Genomic DNA, 17965 nt, shown 5'->3' with positions numbered 1-17965 from the left:
TACAAGATGTACAAGAAAGTTCCATTGCCTTTTTTATTTATTTATTTTATTTATTTATTTATTGCATTCGATAATAATTAATTAATACATAATACATAATTATTACATAAGGTTTCAATTATGGACCCTGTTGGGCACAGCAAGTAGGAGAGAGGAGGACAACACTTTTTTCACTTTCTAAATAGTATATCACGATAAGTACGTATTTTCTTATTATTATTACTCATTATTTAAGTATTGGTGTGTATCTATTCATATCGTAATTATTATTAGTATTATATAGTTATTTAAGCTTTAATATATTCTATAGTTTATAATTATTTATATTCATATTGTAAAATTAATCAATAAATAGTTTAATAATAAAATTGCAGCAATGTCAGTTTTAGCTATGTCTTAAATCATTATCAATTCATAATTAGTTATTTATTTATAAATTACAAGATAAATTCTGCTTGTCATTCAAGTATTCGTCAATAGTATAGTAGCATTTAGTAATTAATAACTTTTTAAGACTTCTTGCAAAAATATTGTTATTTTCTTCATTTTTTAGTGTTTCTGGCAATCTGTTATATAGTTTTATTGATGACACAATTTGTTTCAGTCCCACTTACTTGTGTGTCGTCTCTCTGTTATTATAATGTTATCTTTACTATCATTTGTTTATTTTCTCTTATTTGTATTAACATTTTGTATTGTATTCGTTTTAGCATACAATTTCAACACCAAGTAATATTGTTACAGGGTAGATTCAAGACCCACAAAAATAAAAATATAGAATATCACCATGCCTCCCTAACCATGACGTTAGCAGAATCACTAATTAAAATTAATGACAGCCATTTAAATTGAAAGTAGAAGCAGGAAAAGAAATATTTTTTCTCTTAATTGTTATACCTATCTCCATTTTCACTCTCAATTATCTACGCATGTTGGTTCTGTATGTGAATATATCTTATTCTAAGGTAAATATATAAGTAAAAACTAGCAACATTAAAATTTCTGCTGTCAATGTTGAACAATATTACTGCTCAGATGTACCAACACGTAGAACTGCACCGAATGAAGGGTTTAGTGCTCCTGACATTTCAATATGTTCTTCTGATTTAGCTTCTTCACTGTCGTGGTATCCTCATTCCTCTACTTTCGGAAGCGATCACTTTCCCCTCATTCTTTCTTTTCCAATTTCCATTCCCTCAAGTCGAAAGAGTGGTCCTCGGCTTAAATATAATTTATCAAATGTAGACTGGAATATTTACAAACAATATTTAGATAATAAAATATCGGAGTTACCTATTGTTTACCATGGAAATGAACATCAATGTTGTAATGACTTGATGATAAATATGAAGGAGGTTGCTGATTTATTATTTCCTGTTAAAAATAGTGCTTCAGGGAAAATTCACTCGCCACCTTGGTGGGACAAAGATTGTACGGAAGCAATTAAAAATCGTAAAGAGGCTGAAAAAAATTATAATAATTACATGACACCAGAAAATTTTGAAATTTACACCGCAGTTTCACGTTCTACTCGAAAACTACTGAAAAAAAAGAAATTAGAAGGCTGGAGAAGATTTTGTTCTTCTATCTGTCCAGAAGTTAATTCATCAGTCGTTTGGAATAATATTAAAAGATTCAGATCTGCCTTTAGTGATCATACATCACGTTCTGCACTCGATTTAACTTTAGCGAATAAATTTTTAGATCGTCTTGCTCCTAGTTATGTGCCGGAATGCCTTTACAATATTTCTCTATCCGTCTCTGACGAATTATTCGAACTTGACTCTCCTTTTACTCTAGTAGAACTTAAAGGTGTTCTAGCTTCTATTAAAGACTCTGCACCGGGAGAAGACGGTATACCGTATTCCATTTTTAAAAATGCTAGCGATGCGACATTAATTTACTTTTTAAATATAATTAATTCCATAATTATTTCGGGAAATATACCTACTTCATGGAAGTCTCAGATTATTATACCATTTCTAAAGCCTCATAAACCACCTTCTGAACCATCTTCATACCGTCCTGTTGCACTTTCCTCTGTCTTACTAAAGCTAGCTGAACATTTAGTGAAAAACCGTCTAGAATGGTTTTTAGAAAGTAATAACTTACTATCCCCGAACCAGTTTGGTTTTAGGAAAGGTAAGAGCACCTTAGATAATGTGAGCATTCTTATTTCAGATATTCATATAGCTTTCTCACAAAATTTGTCAATCCTCTCAGCCTTTTTAGATATAAATTCTGCCTATGATAATGTAATAATTTCTATTTTAAAAACTAAATTACAAGCTCTAAATGTACCAGGTAATGCTTTCTAATTTCATTATTAATATTTTATCAGAAAGAACAATATATATGAATTTAGATGAAGATACCAAATTATCTAGAACAGTATGGAAAGGCCTTCCACAAGGATCTGTTCTCAGTCCAATCTTATTTAACATATACACATACGATCTAGAATTATTCCTTGATAAATCCGTCAAAATTTTACAATATGCTGATGATCTTTTATTATATTTTATTGCGAAGTCCATAGAATCTGCTTCTGCCAAATTATCTGATTCATTAGATTTGTTAAAAACGTGGTTAGATGCAAATGGTCTTAATCTTTCTGTAACCAAGAGTAGTGTAGTTTTGTTTTCAAGAATGAGATCACCGCAACAAATTAAGGTGCTTTATGATAACTCATACATTCCTATAAAGACTGAAATTAAATTTTTAGGTATCGTGCTAGATAATAAATTAACAGGTCTGTCCCACTGTAATTATATTTCTACGAAATGTGAGCGTAACCTCAACATTCTTAGGTGCCTTGCTGGAGTTTGGTGGGGAGCACATCCCGTTTCACTAAAACTTGCTTATAATGGTCTTATAAGGAGTGTCATTGATTATGGAACTTTTTTGTTAGCTCCAGGAAGTTCATTTGCTTTTAAGAAATTGGATTTAATTCAATCAAAGGCCTTGAGGATTATCTCTGGAGCAATGAAATCAAGTCCAATCAATGCTTTACAGCTCGAAGTCGGTGATCCACCTTTGGTTTTAAGAAGACAATATCTATCTGATCGCTTCTTTTTTCGTTGTTTACAATTATCTGATCATCCGCTTATTCAAAAGTTATCTCAACTACATATCTTTATTTCGTCTTCATCTTATTGGAAACATAAAAAACCTCCATGTTTAATACAAAGTTATGAAAAATATAAATCCATAGAATCTCCCACTTTTACATCGTCCTGTTTTCCCATTTATAAATGCTCATATCAATCTTTAGTTTTATCTCCTAATATTAAATATGATTTTGGGTTATTAAAAAATGATTCAGAATTGAATGCCAAATTTATGTTTATAACTGACATTGAATGGAATGAATGGCACTACATCTTTACTGATGCATCAAAACCAGACAATAGCGGTTGTGTAGGTGTGGGTGTGTTTCATTCACAATTTAATATCGTTCAAAAAATTAAACTTCCACCGGAGTCTTCAGTTTTTACCGGGGAATGTTATGGTATTTTAAAAGCTGTAGAATATATACTTTTAATGAAATTACATAAGGCAATAGTTTTCACTGACTCTATGAGCTCTTTGCAAGCTCTAGCCAAATATCCGTTTAAATCAAAACCAGTTTATCCCATTATTTGTGACATAAGACAAAGTCTTTATCTTTGCATGTTGAGAGGTTATTCCGTTTCTTTTGCCTGGTTACCAGGACACAGTGGTATTAGCGGCAATGACAAAGCTGACCTTATTGCAAGAGAGGCTGTAACTTGTGGTGATATGTATCCGTATCATAATTACTGTAGTGACCTAGCTTGTCTCCCAATAATATATTTAAGGTATGCCTGGAAGGAATATTGGGAAAAAACAAGTACAATAAAAGGAAGATTTTATCGCCTTATACAACCCGATATTCCTTTCAAACCATGGTTTTGTAAATTAAAGCTTGGAAAGACCGCAACAACTATTATAACTCGTATGCGTCTAGGTCACGTATGCACACCTTCTCATTTATACAAGCTTGGTATTGTACAAAGTTCGTCGTGTAATTGCGGTGCTGAAGTGGCGGACTTGAATCATATATTCTTCTCATGTTCTAAATTTGACCACACCTCCTTTTTAATCATCTCCGATCCATCCGTGTTCCACTCCCAACTTCTATTCTTACTCTACTTTCTTCCAATGATCCTATTATCTATAAAATACTATCTTCATATATATATGATAACAATATTAAGATTTAGTTATATTACATGAATACATTTATAGTTGCATCAATTGCTTTTCCTATATATTTATAAGTATATTCTCATATGTACAAGTATATGTTTCATATCCTATAAATATCCTAGACCTAATCCTTATCCTTTCTAAATTCGTTTGTGTTAGGTATTTTTATTACTATTATCGTTTCCCCGTTTTGTTCTTGGCAAAATACCTAATATCGGGGTGAATATATCAAAAAAAGGTAAAAAAAAAAAAAAAAAAAAATTTCTGCTGTCAATGTTGAACAATATTACTGTCACTTTGACAGTCATTTGTCACATAATGTCATTTCAATAAAAAAAATTGATGTATACTGTATAGTATTGAGCTACCTATCTAATTTAACACATCATTTTTATCTTTTTCTTATAGATAATTTTTTTCTCTTTTTTAGTTATTTGTTGGTATGATGTTCATCTCATAAACATTGCTAATAAATACTATTTCATTGAATAAATACAGTTAATAAAATTAATAAAAAATATTTCCAAAATTATGGATGTGACTGGACGTAGTTTCCGATTATTTAACCGGCTTCTACGAAGACCTATTGGTATAGCGAATCTAAAGAATGTTAATTGCCCTGCAGTTAAAGATGAAGTTAACACAGAGCTTCTGAATTCATTCAATCAAGATATAAAAGCGGGTAAGAATATTTTTAAAGTATGTATAATTTGCGCTGTGTGATTCTGGCATAGAATGGCCTGTCCCTTTCTTTATCGTGGGAGTCGTAAGAGGCGACTAAAGGAACTTAATGGTCGAGGTATGAGCAGCAGCGTTCCTGATTCAATTAATTAATAAAAAAAAAATTGATAATTAATTGAGAATGAAAAGATAGGTCAGTTAGCCCATCATGATGAATATATACAGAATTCAGCACAATGGTTTCTAGGGGGGACCACAGCCTCAACCTGCATTACTAACAATTCCCCCCCCCCCCCCCAAAGAGGGTTTTGCCAATAGCTACCATGACAAGTGATATGACATGGCAAGTGGGTTGGCAACCGCAGTTAGGCTTTTAATATTTTGAGAGGGACGCTGCTACCCTTCCCTCAATCATTAATTTCCCTTAGTGGCTTTTTACAATGCCCATGGGAAAAAAGACCATTCTGTGCCAGGGCCATATTGCAACAGTTTTCATGTACTTGTGAAATAAAAACAGTTCACACGTGCCTCTAAGCTTATCAGGTTAATTTCAGCAGTTAAAATGTTAAAAAATTTTTTTGTTCTTAGGTGGTGTGGTTCCAGTGTTCCGTCATGCTCTCTTATTTCCCACAAGAGTTGCATTACAAGATGATGTCGGTATTTACACATATGCCGGCTTGTACCAAGCTGCTGCGGCGCTCAGCAATGAGATTGCTACACAACTTGGTAAGTTTGGTTGCTTTTTAAGTCATATTAATGGCAAATAAGCTGACTGCCCTACTGATGGAGAATAAAATAAGATGGATATAACAGACAATACACTGTAACATTCAGGGTATCCTTAAAATTATTTCATACCTAAAGACTGGTTTGACATTTTGAATCATAATAAAGTTGTTTTTCTACAAAAAAAATTCTTTAATTGTTTTTTGGACTAAAAATTAATCTACTGAATGGATTTTGTTAAAATTTCTATGGGACCTGTTGTATATCAATAATTCAATGTCTCATTGTTATAATTTTTTATGGAAAAAGCTATTATTATGTATACTCTGTTATGTCCATGGTACTGCTCATGTCTATAGGCGACGGTTACCACTTTCCATCAGGTGGGCCATCAGCTTGTTTGCCATTCTAAGTTGTACAAAAAAAATCATTGAATATCATTGTTAAACAGCATTACTTTTATAATTCATTTCTTCGCCTTCCAAAAAAGGGAATCAGTTTGTTTGAATATGAAAATCCGCTGATAACCCGCACATTATTTATATTATCTGAACAGTTTCTACAACTCTACTCCGATAATGGAAATGATAATAAAAACAATACAGCATGCATGACTTGGTACTTGAGTGATGTCAACACGTCCGTGATAGCTAAAAACTCAGAATTACGACGTTCAAGATAAGCTTAGAATTTAGATACCTATCTCAATAATTATCTAAATAATTTCTATCTACAGTTATCTGCTGTAGATTGAGAACTATGTTGAATTCATTGTTGAATCTTATCATTCCCGATTTGATGTGATTGCATAATATGGAGAGATTAGAACAATGTAAAGACATAAACAGCATTATGTAAAACAAATTGCACTGTGATGCCTAAAATACATCTCTTGCTTTATCCTTCCTGAGGATCACGATGTTATGCCTCTATACGCTTCTAATTTCGCTGTCATACCCCAACATTTAAACTGAAACTGCCTTGCAAACACAAGTACGTCACGTCTGAAACATGAGTGACGCGTAGGTGCCCGAGCAGACGACTGTAATATAAAGTTTCTTTCTGATATTTATTTGTTTAAAAACTAATCTGGCTATTCACGAAATCTCGCCTCAGCCAAACAAAAAGAGAATCGAACCTAATTAAATACCGCTGCTAATTAATACTCCTTTCCATTTTGGGTTTGCTGGAAGAGAACTCTCACAGAGTTAAGCTCGCCTATTGTAAAATTTTTTTCAAAGTAACTTATATAAATGTAATCTTTGTGTGTAATAAAGTATTAATTAATCTAAATTTAATTATTAAAAAAATATATATCTCCCAGAGAACAAATTGAGAAATGGGTCCTAATTTATTATCATAATTGTCCTTTAGTGGGAGAAACAGAGCGCACAATATGCTACATGTGCAGTAACGACGCGTCACACGTCATCGTCCAGTGGGCCATATGGATGACAGGCAACATTGGTGAGTAGGCTTTATAATCTGTTAGCAGTTTCCTGCTTCTTTGCCCGCGTGAATCAGAATATAAAGTATCCAGTGTTCTAAGTAAAGATATCCATATATATAAATGATAACCTATGCATGATCATCATTAAAGTCGCTTATAATTTACTTTTTTCAAATTGCCAACTGTCGATGTTGCAACACTTATCATACAGATCATGAACTTTTTATTGTACAGTTGCAATTAGTTGGAATCTAGATTAGTACTTAACTTCTAAATTATACAGAAAGCATCCATTTTTGCATATATAGCCTTAAATATAGGTGCAAAAAGATACAATATTTGTAAAACCTATTTATTTATTTCCAGCTGTCCCCTTAACCCCTCTACATCCGCCAGAAATGCTCAAGTATTTCCTAACAGACAGTGACGCCGATTTCACTGTCTGTACACAGGAGTATGAGAAGATATTACGACCGATAACTTCGGAAACATCAACACCACTCCTAATTACTGGCAAAGATAAAGAAATAACGGCGCAGTTGTACCAACCTGACACTTCCTTTTTAAAGCCAAAGACAGAGAATTTGTTGACCGATGTTGGTAGATCCAACATTTGGTACGGAGATAGGGATGCGATGCTTATTTATACTAGTGGTAAGTTTCGTTTATGTGTCATACTTTTTTTTTTTTATTTATTTATAGGGTACACTAATATCTGGGTGCAGTTTTATTGGTGTGTAAATATTTTTTAGAATTCATAATATGGTCAGAACTGGACCTTTGAAATAGTAACCCGTTTTGATCATTTGACTTTGTAGTTTTGCTGTGCCCCTAATCATATGACTTAAAAAAAAACTGTGTTTTAGATTGAATGGTGGAGTATGACAGTGAAAATACTGAATATGCATATCAAAATATCGAATGCATGAGTCATAAGGACATAAATTTGGAATGGTAACACTTGAGGAGTACTATGGACGTCACAGTATATTGATGTCTATATTCATGTTTATAGGCGATGTTTACCACTTTATTAGGTGGACCGTCAATCAGCTGTTTTCGTTTTTGCCAACCTGTCCCTTCCACACTGTGTATATGTTTATATTTTCGTTTCTAAAGGCACAACAAGCAAGCCCAAAGGCGTTGTCTGGACCCACAGCATGCTCCAAACGCAGATAGCGTCTCTGCACACAGCGTGGCAGTACTCATGCAATGATGTCGTGTTGCACACACTCCCACTGCACCACATACATGGTCAACTGAACTCTATGAACGCCTCACTGGCTGCCGGCGCCAGGTAATTATAATTCCTCTATTCATTTTTTATATGATTTCATTAATTTTTCATTTTTTATAATAATTCTCTTTATCAATACATATAATAAAATTGTAACTGTACATGGTAGATATATAAAAAAAATTATTATAGGAGGACTTTATGAACACTATAGAGCCCAAAAACAATGATTTTTAATTTTTTGATTATTTTTACGTTTATGCACGCTAATCTCAAAAACGACTTAACCGATTTGAATGCGATTTTCACTCATGCGTTGCGGTTTGCTTCACTTAACATTTAGTGTTTGTTTTATTCCAATCGGTTCACAAATAAAAAAGTTATATCAATCTAAAGAATCACATATAAAACGCTATAAAATAACCGATCAGTTGAATTGGCTTAAACTTTTTACGTTATATGTATTGATTTTCGAAAACTCTGTCTACTCGTGCGAAGTCGGGTCAGATCGCTTGTCCTTACTATATTATTATAAATGTGAGAGTGAGTTTGTTTGTTGCAGCTACCTCTTAGCGTCCGAGGGGAAAGGGATTGTTAGCAATGGAATATCAGGTCGACCTCCACGTGGTTCCCCCTGGAAACCATCATGAACAATTCTTGTTGAATTCGTCACAATGGGCTAACTAACCTGCTTCATCCTCATTTATCATCCCTCACTGGTGTCCCGCCGGTGTATACCATTAGCTCGGGTGGGGTTACCATTCCATTATCATCCATAAAAAAAAAACCTCTTAGCGTCTTAATGGTATAATCAATCTAATTCGCTATAACGCATACTATATATATAGATAGATACCCTTTATTGTTTCCTCCATAAAATTACAATAGTAAACCTTTTATAAATATGAGCAATTACAAGAAATAATCACAATGAGAAAACAATGGGCGGCCTTATCGCTAAGAGCGAACTCTTCCAGGCAACCTTTGGATTTGTAATGGAGTGTAATTATAAAGCAAACTGTTTCTAATCACTCTCTGTTCATTATTTTAAATACATATAGAGATATGTATACGTACAATAATGTGAATGTATAAATGTACATGTTAACTTACTAATACTTCTTTTTCCTACCCTTATCCCAATCATTATTTGGGGTCGGCGTAATATGTTTTTTATCCATATTACAAAAAGATTTGACTTTTAGTTTTACGACCGGCCACCTGCCTGACGTCAACCCTCTTGGGGATACTTAAATAAATCAATATATACAAGTAAATATATAACAATAATATCTTTATTTAATAATAAACTACATTTAGTTAAATCTATTAGTCACTGAAACAGGCCGAGCCTATATCTCAGTGGATAGTTCTAAACACATACACATGTAAATACGAATACACATACCTAATATATGCCTAACTAGTATCTGCATTTTTTGTTTTTATACAACTTAGAATGGCAAACAAGCTGACGGCCCACCTGATGGAAAGTGGTAACCGTCGCCTATAGACATGAGCAGTACCATGGACATAACAGAGTATACTGTTTCGTCCATGATACCCCCATGCGTTGCCTTTCCTGAGGACTCAGGTGTTATTCCTTTGTATCCTGTAAATTCACGCCATATCCCACCCTTTAAATAGAAACACAGCCATGCAAACACAACTGCTTCACGGTAGAAACACGAATGGGACAGAGGTACCCAAGCAATCGACTTTTATACAAAGTCTCCCTCTGCTAAAATGTAAAAATTTTGTATTAAATCATACAAGATTTATATAATATAAGTCTTAATCTTGGTGCAGGAATTGATGTTTTTTATGGGTGAAAATGGTATGGTGACCCCACCTGCGCTAACGGGATACGCTGGCGGAGCACCAGTGAAGGGTGATAGATAAGAATGAAAACAGGCCAGTTAACCCATCATGATGAATTTATCAGGAATTAATTTCGAGAGAGAACCGCGAGGAGTTCGACCTGGTTGGGTATATTTCTAGCAATGGGATTCTCAATCTCCTTTACTAACAATCCCTTTCCCCCCACATTTACTTATTTGCGAATATGTCCTATCTAGAATCCGTATGTTGGCGTCGTTCGCGTCACACGTAGTATGGGCTCGGCTGCTCGGGATGGGCGAGCGGGATGATGCCCGACCGACTGTGTTTCACGGCGTGCCGGCGATGTACGCACGCCTCGTCGCCGACTACGAGCGAATGTTCGCGGACGCTCGCACCGCGCAGTACGTTCGCGCTGCGCTCGCTCGTATGCGACTGTTCGCAGCCGGCTCCGCCCCGCTACCAGATAAACTGTTCTACAAGTGGGAAGAGGTATGTACGTCACGTTTTACGAAAATGGAAAAGTGAACTTTATGATGACGGTATTAGAATTCCATTTTAAATGTCAACATTTAGAACTTATAGACTTTCGTTGCATGATTTATGGTTTATTTTTATCTAAATAATTGCGTTAATTCCCGTGTTTAATAAACCTTTTTGAATATTGTTTTTTAGTTCAATTTTTTTCTATTTTAAAGTCTTTGGTGATAAGAGAATTACCCTCTTATCAGAATTTTCAAGGGTGCATTGTTCAACGTGCAACACATCCTTGAAAATATGTAGAGTTTTTTATGGGTTTATGTATCCTAACTACAATTCGGCTATAAGATCACACGTACTTGAGTTTTTAAATTTTTTAAGTTTTTTTTTGTCAGTGATTTTCTAAGGTAATTAGGAAAACACATATTTGAATTATATTCTAAATTATTAGGTGTTATCTACTTGATATCTATACTAACAATATAAAAATAAAAGATTTGAGTGTTTATGTGTTTGTTTGTAATGGATAGACACAAAAAGTCCTCGACCGAATTTAAACATTCTTTCATCTGTAGAAAAGTACATTATATTCTATTAGGATTTTAACACACGGCCTCTTTGCCTATTTCGTTAGGAACATACATACATATCTGTAACGCCTGTCTCCCATTAGGGTAGGCAGAAACAAAGGAACGCCAAATGCTTCGATTCAAACAAACCTCTTTTGCTTCCTCCACATTAATGAATCTTTTCATACACTCTCGCCGGTTACGGGTACTTTTAATTTGGCTCTTTTTCAGCACGTCGCCTATTTGGTCAACATACGTCCGTCTAGGGCGGCCTCTACCGACATCTCCATTCATTTTTGCTCGATAAATCGCTTTCGTAATTCTTCTTTCATCCATCCTCTCCAAATGACCAAACCAACGCAACATAACAGTATGTAATAATAAGTAAATTATCCTCCAGATATCGGGCATGCGTTTACTGGAACGTTACGGCATGAGTGAAGCGGGTATGGCGCTGAGCAACCCGTACAGGCCGGCGACGTCCCGCACGCCGGGCCACGTGGGGCGCCCTCTGCCGGGCATGGCGGCGCGCATCGTAGGCCCCGACCTGCGGCCGCTGCTTACCGTCGAGTGTCCCGTACCCGCAACCGACGCCCACGTGAGTACAGACAACTTAGGAAAAAGGTGTTATTAGTAGGGGTGGGTAATATATAGGAATAGGGGGGAAAGGGATTGTTAGTAATGGAGACTGAGAATCCTATTGCTAGCAATATACGCAACCAGGTCGACTTCTTCGCGGTTCCCCCTGGAAACTATCATGGTTAATTCCTGATGAATTCATCATGATGGGCTGACTCAGATTGACTTTTGGAGCGGTCCTAGAACACATGGTAATTCGCGTCAGTGTACATATGTAGGTACTATTACAGTATTATATTATCTGTGGTACAGTGTAATAATATAGTAGTATACAGAAATTAATCACGATATTTTCCAAGGAAAATCACTTGGACATTGAGCTGTATTCCTTCTCTTTCCTTTCCTTTTTTTTCTTTCCTTCCTTTTCCTATTGAGGATATATTGCTAGCAATCACAGCACCATTGCTAGCAACGCGTTTTTTCTGAAAGTTAAATACTACACCACCCTTTGCTATATACGACAGTATAAGAGCGGCCAGTTAGCTCATCTTGAAGAACTTGCTAAGAAACATGTTTGATTTGTCAAAAGTTACAACGAAAATTAATCAAATTTAACCCTTTCTACTCCAAGTTCTTTTTTTCTTTTTATTCAACCAGCTCCACGCTAAAATTGCGTTTTTGTAAAACTTTTAGGGGTTTTTTCGTATTTTGTAAATAAAATAGTTTTTTTTTTTTATATGATAAACTTTATTTTACGATTAATGACAGGATACTATATTATAATTCTTAATTCTAATCTTTATAATCCCTTTTAGTATGGTATTTTTCAGAACAAATCCCGGGATGAAGCGAAGGTTTTGCCTCACATGTTTTGCAGAAATAGCATGTTTCTTTTCTCCCCTCTTTTATTTTTCGGTGGGAACACACAGCACAATCCTGATCTTTATCAAAAATTTTTGTAAAAAAAGTCCCACCTTTTTTAAAATTGTCCGCAAAAAGAAGTATTACACTATGTCGAGTGTCACTCGAGAGTGAAAGGAGTGGAAAGGGTTAATAGTTACTTATAAAATGGTTTTACTTACAGATATCTCTCGAACGTCTCGGCTTGATCACCAAAGAGAACCAATCCAATTCTGAACAATCCGAGTGGCAGCCTCCAACAGTGACCGTGCACGAGCCGAGCGAAGACGACACCTACCAAGGTGAACTGCTTCTGAAGGGCCCGGGAGTGTTCACCAGGTATATTTTGATTTTATTGTATCTATCATACGTAGATTACTAGTGGTCCGCTCCGGCTTTGCATAGGTTAATAGAGAGAGACCTTTTTTTTTAATAAAATACTGCTCATGTTAGTTGTTGATAAAGTAATTTTTTATAGGTAAAAGGATTATAAAAATTGGTTACCTATTTTCTGTGTTTATTCCTTACAAACAAAAATAAAATTCTTTTTCTTTATAATATTAGTTTAAACTATATTTTACCCGCGAATTCGTCCACGTGACAGGGATATATTCACTGATCGAGATAAAAAGTACCCTATATTCTTCTCTATTCCATATAGTATGTGTATATTAAATTTTATAGCGATTGGTTAAGCCGTTAAGGCGCTAAAAGGTGACAAACGAACAAACTGACTTTCTCATGATATTAGTAAGGATTACTTCCAAAATCTACAAATACGAACTCGCGGACAAAAATAATATATGTACAAAATCAATTTTATTTATTTATTACATCCACTGGGTGAGCCTTACAGTTTTCCAATACGCTCACCCAGGAAATCACGAGTACAATAACATATAAAAAGGAATATTACACATATATATAATTTATTTATTATTATATTTATTATTTATTTTATATTATTTCTATTACAATGGCACTTCTTTTATACATTTTACTAAAACTAATATATATATATAGACTGTCATTAAAAGTGGACAGAATCCGTACTAGGGTACCCTGTGTTACAGTATTCTGGCCCCCACACTCGGCAATTGAACATATACAATGGCATATTTATGCTACGGTGTAAAGGTTTTAATAATTATCTCTATGTTTTAAAAATTGTTATTGGCACTGTTCTAAAAACTGTAATGTATATTATTTTGTTGTTAATTATTTTAAAATAAAAATCTAAATGAAATACTATTATCGTTTGTTGCCATAAATAAATAAATCAAAAAATAATAAGTAAAATATATTTTTTTTTGTAAATGAAAACAAGGCATCATATTAGCTACGATTAAATGTCGAAACGTATGAAAACAAGGCATCATATTAGCCGTTAAATGTCCATATGTGGCGACTGTAAATAAATATTGTACATATCTCGTAGCCACTTGTCAACATAATTACTTTATTTTCCTTCAAGTAGGTTAATTAAATTGTACATAGATATTTCACCTCTTTCTTTCCTTCGGACTGGTCGTACAGACATGACAGCGACGTTTACTTCTTACACTCATTTCTGCTGTCATTCTCTCCATCTCGATCTCTAGTCTCTTACACTTCTAATTTCCGTTTTTATATATTATTTTCTACATATTCCTTTGGATATAATATTTGCCTTCTGTATATAATATATGCGAATAGACAAAGTTAGTTGTTAAATTTATTTCCTCCGAACAACTACACAAAAATTTGCCTCACCATTGAGGGGTTTTTCCGTAGTTGCCACGCTTGGCAAGCGAAGTTAAAAAGGAAGGGAAGGAAAAATCAGATATGTAGGTACTATCTACTTGCAGTCGTGTCGCGTTATGTCCCGATAATGTATTTAATATATTAATCAACTTTTAATATTGACCGTTTACAATAATCAGGTATTGGAATCGTGCGCCGAAGCTCGACTCACCAGATTTCACCAAAGACGACTGGTTCCGTACCGGCGACACGGTTCTCTACGCGGACGGTAAATTCAGAATCCTAGGCCGAACCTCTGTAGACATAATCAAAACCAGTGGCTACAAGGTCAGCGCTTTGCAAGTCGAGTCCGCCATTTTGGAGCACCCTAGCATCTCAGATGTAGCTGTCCTAGGCATTGAGGATGAAGACTACGGTGAGATAGTTGCGGCCGTTGTTGTATTGAAGGAAAACACTAAGCTCACCCTAAAAGAGTTGAAAGACGAAACCGGCAAGAAACTGGCTCCCTACCAACTACCCAGGACTTTGTTAATTATACAGCAAATGCCTAGGAACGCTATGGGTAAACTGGATAAGAAAGAAATAAGAAAGTTGTACGGAAAAGATTTAGGGTTGAAAAAAGGAGAGAGGAAATAATTTATTTTTTTTTATTTTAAAACTAAAGGTAGACTGCAAAAGTTGCTTGGGTACCTCTTTTCTACTCGTGCTTTATAGCCAAGCAGTTATGCTTGCAAGGTTGTGTTTCGGTTTGAAGGCTGGTTTATGGTAGTGAAATTAGAAAATAATAAGGCATCCTTAGTTTTCGGCAATGGCAACACATGAGGGGTACTATGGGCATAATAGTGCAGTCTGTATTGTCTATGGTACTGTTTTGTGTAGGCGATGGTTGCGACTTTCAGTGGATAGGTCATCAACATCTTTGCCATTCTAAATTGTATAAAGTAAGTTTTTTTTTTTAAGGTGCAGGTTGTGTATCGTGTTACTATAAAAGGCCATAATATTTTTCGTTAGTAAAGCAAACATTTAATTTTGCCATTTTGTTCTATTATTTAGGAGTACTTAATTGCGCGTTGATTATAAATTATTTGTAATATTTATTTATTTACAATTATAATTAATCTAGTGCGCTCCCCACGCACACTTCAATGCCGTTAAAGTTTCTTTGTTGGCTATGATTGAGTGCTAACTCTGACCAATTTAGCACGGGAATGGCTTCCCACGAGGCTGTGGACTCCAATTAATATTGAAGACAAGAATATTTGAACTTAAGTAACAAAAAGGCAAGATTGAATAAAATAATTTTAATTTCCGGCCAGGATATTAAAAACCTTCGCTCGCCATTTTACGGATATATATATTAATACATTTTTTTAATGATAACAGTACAGTTGGTTATGATTTTAGCAGCATACGTATGTGAGTTTGTTCATCAGGTCTCTCCTATCTCCTAAACTGTTTGCCCATTGTACTTTGCAAATAATGTATTTTTCAATATATCTATAGACACTGCATTTTAGAGTAGGTAAACCTTGATACGAGTACATTCCAAATATGTTTACCGAAAGGGAAGACTTTATATGTGTGTGTGCATGTGTGCGTACGTGCATGCATGTATGTGTGTATATGTGCGTGTGTTAAATTTGATTTTGTCCAAAAAGATACTTATGCTTATTTGTAGACACAAGTTTTAACTTTCTCTAGTTTTATTGATTGGTATAATTGACTGTACTGTCATTATAAAAGCCCTACAACATGACTCAAAGGTAGAGTTTTTATTTTCTGGCCGAAGTTTAAAAAATATGTATGTAATGAATGTGTAGAGTTTTCGCTTATATATATATATATATATATATATATATATATATATATATATATATATATATATATATATATATTGTTGTTTTTATCTTACCACTGATAAACTCATGTCACTTCCAGTCGGTGGACGATATTAGCCTACCATTACCACGTTCGCTAGCCAACTTGGTATATAGTTTTAATTAGAGTTTTCCATTGGCATAGTCATTTAAGATTATTTTCCTTAAAAGGTCGTATATCAGACATGTCTTTGTGAAGCTTCGCTCAGATCCTGGGTTGAGCACGCCTCTTAAATTAGGCATTGGTAATATGGATTCCGATCCGATATCTATATATTGGGTTCTTCTGGATATTGATGGCGGAAAAAATTTTATCACCCATTTCGATCGGATATTCGAATATGTTATTTTTTGGATAACAAACTTTTAGTATATTCGTTATTGAACCAGTATATAAATATTGTAACTAAAATATATAGATATTGCTATATATTACTCACCTTTAAATACAACTATGGTGCTTTCTTTTGTAATGGCATATGGCTTTGTTACCTTACATCTTGCTACATTCTGACTATGGAACATCCATCCATCACCATAGAATGTGACTATGGTGGTATTAATAAAAACTAATAATGTTTATATTTAATTTAAAATATCACAAACTCATAATTTCGCATTTATTATTGTTTAATTTCTTTTTCTTTTTTTTTTTGGTGATAAATCATTACTGTTGTAACAAAAATAAGTGTGTTTTATTATTAAGAAAATTATGTTCCTTTATGAGTTATGAACAAAATTAACTTTTGTTATTTTAAATTGTTATTGTTTTATAATAATAATATAGTTGTTTGTTATTTTTTACCTTAAAAGTTATGAACTGTGTGTGATTTGAATAGTCTTGTTTTATTTATTGATTTTATATATTTATAATTGAAGAATTTGTATTTTCCATTTATGTGCAATTAGACATTTGGCAATTTGTTATTTAAAAATTATTATAGAAATGTTATTAAATTATTATTATGTGATTAAACAAATTTCGAAGCGGACGAGTTTGAATGGCGTAGCATTGAATACTCAAAATATTATAATAATGTTATATTTCGTTTATTTAATGAACAATGAATTTTATTCACAAACGAGTTAATTTCATCAAAATCTACTAAAGATCAACTTAACGTAAATTACGCGGCACGTATACCTTGTTACAGTTCAGATAATACTTATTGCGTAATATTGTAACGCCAAGTAAGTGCCTTGTCTAGTCTAATTACTGTTTGTGAGGCTTGGAAAGTTTTCAAAATGGGTGAGTGCTTCTAAATTTGAAATTTTAATATTTACTATTACATTATTTAATCTATATAATTAAGTAATTATATGAAGCCTTTTATTAATTTCATTAACAGCGTAAATTGCGTGAAATGTTTGATTTACACAATCGGTAATTTATATAATTTATATTTTCCTTCATAACATAAAACTATGATCACTTATGTACAATATATATGTTGAATAAAAAGTTGTTATTAATTATTTTTAATTTTTTCTTTAGCCCTAAATACTATTGTGTATATAGGAACGTATTTACAGATAACAAACTAGCAATGGAGTCGATTCTGTGGCATCATTCTCTAAACCAGCCTCTAAAATTAAATCTATTAGAAATTTTATTTATATTGACCCTTAGAATAAAAGCGTTAATATAAAATTG

General features: G+C 33.8%; 1 protein-coding gene across 2 annotated transcripts; it reads left to right on the top strand.

The window, feature by feature from the left end:
• Positions 1–73: 73 nt before the first annotated feature.
• LOC113511145 (malonate--CoA ligase ACSF3, mitochondrial) lies at positions 74–17787 on the top strand. 2 transcript variants are annotated; one of them, XM_052900342.1, is made up of 11 exons: positions 74–198; positions 745–965; positions 4661–4912; positions 5500–5637; positions 7012–7104; positions 7454–7741; positions 8207–8384; positions 10403–10655; positions 11613–11810; positions 12876–13030; positions 14614–17787. In XM_052900342.1, exons 3-11 carry the CDS (start codon positions 4762–4764, stop codon positions 15068–15070), a joined length of 1911 nt encoding a protein of 636 aa, XP_052756302.1. In that variant the 5' UTR covers positions 74–198; positions 745–965; positions 4661–4761; the 3' UTR covers positions 15071–17787. The 2 variants fall into 2 exon arrangements, with proteins under 2 accessions (XP_052756302.1, XP_026750548.2); XM_026894747.3 differs by lacking the exons at positions 74–198; positions 745–965 and having other exon boundaries at positions 4590–4912.
• The last annotated feature ends 178 nt before the right edge of the window (positions 17788–17965 follow it).

This window comes from Galleria mellonella, unplaced genomic scaffold (genome assembly GCF_026898425.1).
Source record: "Galleria mellonella isolate WM207_F2 unplaced genomic scaffold, CSIRO_AGI_GalMel_v1 utg643, whole genome shotgun sequence".
Classification (NCBI taxonomy): domain Eukaryota; kingdom Metazoa; phylum Arthropoda; class Insecta; order Lepidoptera; family Pyralidae; genus Galleria; species Galleria mellonella.
The sequence above is the reverse complement of the archived record's forward strand: the minus strand, read 5'-3'. Positions and strand labels throughout refer to the sequence as shown.